The sequence below is a fragment of the Argiope bruennichi genome, chromosome 7 (assembly GCF_947563725.1).
Source record: "Argiope bruennichi chromosome 7, qqArgBrue1.1, whole genome shotgun sequence".
In the NCBI taxonomy this organism is placed as follows: Eukaryota; Metazoa; Arthropoda; class Arachnida; order Araneae; family Araneidae; genus Argiope; species Argiope bruennichi.
Genome location: NC_079157.1, coordinates 18,285,494 through 18,291,493, shown reverse-complemented (window position 1 = coordinate 18,291,493; position 6,000 = coordinate 18,285,494). Strand labels below are relative to the sequence as shown.

Here is a 6,000-nt window from a genome sequence, read left to right as displayed (position 1 = left end):
ATTTATCAATTCTTATAAAGTATTTTCTCTCGTAGTTTTTAAAATTATGCTCATTTTGTCTCATTTTCTATTTGCAACAAAATAATTTTTTTATTTCTTTTATTTAATTTTGTTGAAGTTTTTATATGAATAATAAGAATTGTGTCCTTTTTTTTATTTCTGTGAATTTGAAAAATTATTATATTAATAAATAAAATGGAATTAGAAAATAAATGGAAAATTTATTAAAAATTGAGATATAATTAAATAAATTTTCCAGATATTTATTATAATTGATGCATAGAAATTACTGCTACAGATTTGAATTTTATTTGATAAATTGGATGTCAAGTAGCTTGATATGATCTATTTTTATTTTCTTTAAAATATAAATTTTTTATTGCATAATTTTGAAAAATTTCTGGTGAAAAAAATAGAAGTGGCAGATTTTTTTTTGTGATGTGATAACACAGCAACTTTTCTTAAAATTCAAACAAAATCTAAATGGAACAGTCGCCAAGAATATGTCATTGTTAATACCCAATCGTAAATACTGAGCATATAGCAATCCATTGAGCTTGCTTGTTCAAATTGCTATATTTAATAACAAATACCGCTTTTGATGATATGATCGTACTGGTAAAAGGTGTTTTTATGAAAAATCGTTTTCAGATATATGTGCCAAAAAAAGCGATAGAGTAAAGTTAATAGCGATAAAATTGCTATCATGATCAGCCAATCAGCGCAGAAACTTCCTTTCTTTAACCCTTGGGTTCGAGTCTACCTAGTGCTTTTTTCCTTACCGCTTTTCTGGCAGCGTCAAATGATTTGTGAAAATGTTTTGCACGTGTGTTTGAAATATCAATATATAATTAAGTATTGGGAAAATTTTTAACAATGGAGAAATGGACTATATCTGCGGCTTTAAATCTTCTTGCAGATGGTGATGAATATCTGACTTCACTTTTTTCCAAGTATTTGAATAGACAGGCAAGAGAAGCGCGCTAACTTTAATTTTTTGATATATGAACAGTGATATTTTTATTTTAAATTTACATTCATGTTGCTTTATTTTTCAGATTTTGCTGCGATTCTTTATGATGAATCTCAGAATTTTAAGATACTGATCTAATAAATTTAAAAAAAACGTAACATCAATGTCTTTTTATCAATGTAATAAGTAAACTTCTTTTGTGTATTAACAGTTACAGCGTAAAATGACAATCAATGCTTTTGATATTCTTATTATTTTGGATGCCGTTAAAAATATTATCTAATGGTTTAGAAGTATATTTCACAAATAAAAGTATTAAAAACTTCCTGATAGTTTTGGTTTTTTTTCTTTGACTTTTGACTTCTTGATTTTTCAAATATTTAAATAATAGAGAATAATAAGTAAAGCAGTTTCTCTAGTTTTAGAATATTTTTAAGTAACAAATGTCTTTTTATTGAAATTATGCATGATAACATATTTTCGGATTTACTAAATATATAACAGAATGAGTTTTGTTGCATCCCCCATAATGTATTTTGCAGAATGTTTAAGCCTATTTTGCTATATATTTTTATGAAATGATTATTTGGTTTATATTTAAATTCCAGTATCATGATATATCATGACATGCATACATTCTACATATTTTTTTGGATGATGTGAAATTATTGAATTACTTTCTTAATATTGGACAAAAGGTTTAAATTTTAATAGTTTATAGAAGTGTTAAATATGCAATTTCTAAATTTATTTCCGAAATCATGCCTGGAACCAGTTACTTGTAACTTAAGTAATTTTTTTCTGTCCTTTCTTCAATTCTGAATTTTTCACCTTATTTATATCAGAAGATTGAAATTCATCAGAATAAAACACTATAATTTTGCATTTAGTTTTATATTGAATTTTTAAATTTAAACAAATTCTGACATAATAAATATTATTAGCAATCCTTCATATTTTCACATTGATTTGAATATTTACTTTTAGTATGATTATTTTGGAATTTTTCTTTTTCATTTTTGTAATAATATTGTATTAAGTTATTTTCTCCAAATTTAAGCTTATTTGAAAGCTTCGGTGTTCTTATTAAAGAGATAGCTTTTTGAATTTTAAAGTTTTTATGCAACATTGTTTTTAGAATTTATCAACATCAAAATCTCAATTTTAAATAAAATTTTTAAAAAATCTGTTCCTGGATGCAATTTTTTACTCTATAGGATATATTTATCATTTAGGTGATTCCAAGTTGAATTTTTTGGGTTAAAGAATGTCAGTAGGATAATACACTTATTCTCTTAATTATTAGCAAAAATAAAATGAATGTGCACATTTTTATTAAAATTATCTACATTTCAATATAGAAAGTTTTCTCCTGTTTGGCTTGACTTGATGAAGATTAACGAAAAATCTGTTCTGTGTTCTTTCGTGTGCCCAATTTATTTGTGCAATTTTTTCATAAATTTGGCAAGTTTTTTTTTTTTTTGCATAATCTTCAAAGTATTTTTCATTATGGGACTGAAGTTAAAATTGTTTTTGTTATTTTATTAAATATTTAATCGTATGATTTTCTTCCATTGTTGAAAACTGAGGCTGAATATTTTTGTTCATTATCTGACCAGTTTATATTCAGAATCAGTGAATCAAATCTTAATACTATAAAAGGAAGCTTGTAATTAAAAACCAGTTTTTCCTGGTAAATATGCTTTTCATGGCATAATGGTTTAATTAAATTTGATTGTATAAGCGATGTTCATGAGAACAATTACAGAAAGGCTATTAAAATAACTGGCTTTAATTTGATGCCTAATAATACTTTGCTAATAGAACAGGGTTGCCACACCATTGGGAGAGCTGAGAAAACACTTTAAATTTAAAAATCAATAGAAAAAATCAGGGAACTTTGAAAATTTTCTTAAAAACCAGGAAAATACAATGAATTTTAAGTTTCTTAGTTCTTTTTCCATCTAGAAAATGCTAATCTCTGGCGATTACAAGAATAAATGATCATAATCGCAGCTTCTGAAACCAATAGTACCATTTGCGATTGTGTAATGCGGAGACTTGGCGCTTTTCTACTCTGTCCTCTTTTTTCCCGCATTGATCAGTTCAGTTTCAATTTATGAAATACTTTTTCTTTTTCCATAAGATTCCTGAATTGCAGCTAATGAGCATGTACGAGACTTCCGCTGCTCATTTCAGATTTAAATATATGAAGCTTATGGCAGTTTCAAATATGTAAATCTTATTTCAAAATGAGGATTATTAAAACTTATATATATTATATATTTGGTTTTATTCTTGTTAATGCCTAGATGCATCTTACTTACTTCAGCTTCTAAAAAAAAAAAAAAAAAAGAGACCTGTTTAAGTGCTTCCAAAGTCCAAACAACAATACCAATGTCATCAACATATTCAATAATCTGCAGATTTATTAAAAATTATTCCTCTGGTGATAATATTAGAATCTTTTATAGAGTGAAATTGAACTGATGACAAGCCAATATATCTCCCTGTCTTTATGTCCCAATTTAAATGAGAATAAGTTCTGACAGGTTATTCTGAATTTTGGTTCTTAATTTAGTTTTGCTTAAAGTAATCATAGCAATTTGATTAATTTTTCAGGTATGTTAAACTCTCATTGACTCTATAAACAATTTCCTGTTTACTGAGTTATAAGCTATTTTAAAATCGATAAATAAATAGTGGGTATTAGTGTCGAATTCTCTTGTCTTATCCACGAGTTTTCAAAATTTGAAGATTTGTTCTATTGTCGATCTTACTTTATGTAATCTGCATCTGATAATCACCAATGATATATACAATATAAGCAACTAGTCTGTTGAATAGTATGTTGGAAAATCATTTATAAAATGTGCAGAGCAGTCTTGGTAACTATAATTTCAGCTCCAAGACACCATCTTTTCTTATGCTTGAAATAGACATCTTCTGATTTACTTAAATATAAATTAAATCTTTTTATAAATTCTTTCAAAATTTATCACTTTACTTTTTGAAGTCTATTTTTGCCAGTTGTGTTTCTAAGTCTTTTTTTTTTTTTTTTTTTTAAAGAGAAGGAGAAACATATAATGCATATTAAAAATTAATTTGATTTATATGTAGAATATGGTAAATAACTTTTTAATTTGCTTATGTATCAAAATTCATGTTAACAAATAATTGAAAACTGCTGTAGGTAATTTCTATTTAGAATTTAGTATGGAACCAAGCATATAATATGATGAGGGAGATAATGTTTTGTGAGCATTATACAGGGGCTTCTTAATTTCCTTTTAATCTGAAATGAATATTTAGGAATGTAACAATCATATGCATTATATGGCAAATATGGTAATAAATGGAAGAATCATTTATAAAACTTGGTATATTTCTTAAATTTACATTGTTATGAATTTGAATTTATATTTTTTTTCTATATCTAATATAATGTATGGTGCCATAATTTAAAATTTGATATTCTTATTCCTTACATTATTATATAATTTTTTAGCTTTGGAGTAATGAAGAATCTCAAGAGATAATTAATAAACTTTCCAATGTTTTGTTGAATGAAAACTATACAACAAAAGTAGCAGAGCTGTTTTCTCCAGTACTACTTGAACTTCTCTCTCAAGCCAGTAGTTTTTTGGATGGTTCTGCTGACTGTTATCTGAGACATGAATGGCTTTGTATATGCTTATCCAAACTTATTTGGATCTATCCTGAAGTTGGACGGTAAAGAAATATACTTGATATTAAAACCAGTATTGACGTTATAATATTTGATCATTTTTTTTAAATATATATATATATATATTCTGTATTGGTGATTAGTTTTATTATGATTTTCTCCCATACTTAACGAATTTTTTTTCTATTGCAAATGCAAAAATTGTAGAATGTCTCTTTATGTCTGATTAAATAATTCATTAATGTAAATTGACATTAATGTGTGGGAATGATTGTGATTAAGATATTACTGGATTTGCATATTTTGTTTGAGAGCAAATATATCATTGAAATATCAGCTACATGTATGATATATTGAAAAATATAAAATATTTTTAAATATTGATGACTAAAATGCTGTACAGTCTAGATTATTAAGCTAAAATACATGTGGAGTTTTTAGGCCGGAAAATCTCTCTTGAAACCCTATTACATGTGAAAAATGTTGTAGAAATAATTTACAAAGGGGAACAACTTAATAAAATTTCTTTCATTTCATAAGCCATTATCTTTTAGTAGCTCTTCATCTGTACTACTTGTTAATATGCATACTTCAGTTAACAAACGGTTGAGATCATGAGTTAACAAATCTAATATTTTAAACATAAATTGTGAAACTAATGTCTGCTTAGGGATATGATACCTACATAAGCTATGACACATATTCTATCAATGATATTTATTTTTGATAGTATAATTTTTATACAAATAACTTAAGTGTAAATTGGTATGTGCTCCTTTTAGTATTTTGCTTTAATATATATATTTGTATACATATAATACTAGAATGAATTGTAGATTTTTTCCAAGTATTTGGCTTGGGAGACAGTTGCATTGCTGCTATTTACCATTTTTCTTACCTTGCACTCAATGGCTAAATAGATTAATGAAGACTAAATTCAACATGTTAAAATTTGTTGGAATGAAATTTTGTTACAACATGTCAAAGTTTGTTTGCTTTTTTATCTATTAGGCGTTATTGTCTAATTCATTACCCTATATATTATATTTATATTTTGTAATTATTATGCTAAAGTATAAAGAATAGAAAGCATAATATTAATAATAAAGTAAATAATGCAATTTAAAATACATTTTTTTATTATAAACACTCCATGTGGGAATGCATTTATTTTTGATTGGAAAAGAAAATGCATTTATGATAGTGCATATCTTTTTGATTGTTACATATTTTGTATTAAACTTAAAAAGTTTGAGAACTTCTTGATCTACATCAAAATGCTTTGTTTATATTGAAATTTTGTTTTGTCTCTTTGGAGTTGTACAATAATTGTTATAAA

At 25.7% G+C, this 6,000-nt stretch overlaps 1 protein-coding gene across 2 annotated transcripts in view; it reads left to right on the top strand.

Moving 5' to 3' along the window:
- The first annotated feature begins 802 nt into the window (after nt 1–802).
- The window catches only part of LOC129976279 (midasin-like), a 263,355-nt gene continuing 258,157 nt past the window's right edge, over nt 803–6,000 (top strand). For both annotated transcript variants that reach the window (XM_056089764.1, XM_056089763.1), the window contains exons 1-2: nt 803–969; nt 4,482–4,705. In XM_056089764.1, the coding sequence (XP_055945739.1) occupies nt 877–969; nt 4,482–4,705 (317 nt within the window). In that variant the 5' untranslated portion in view covers nt 803–876. The remainder of the gene's footprint in view (nt 970–4,481; nt 4,706–6,000) is intronic.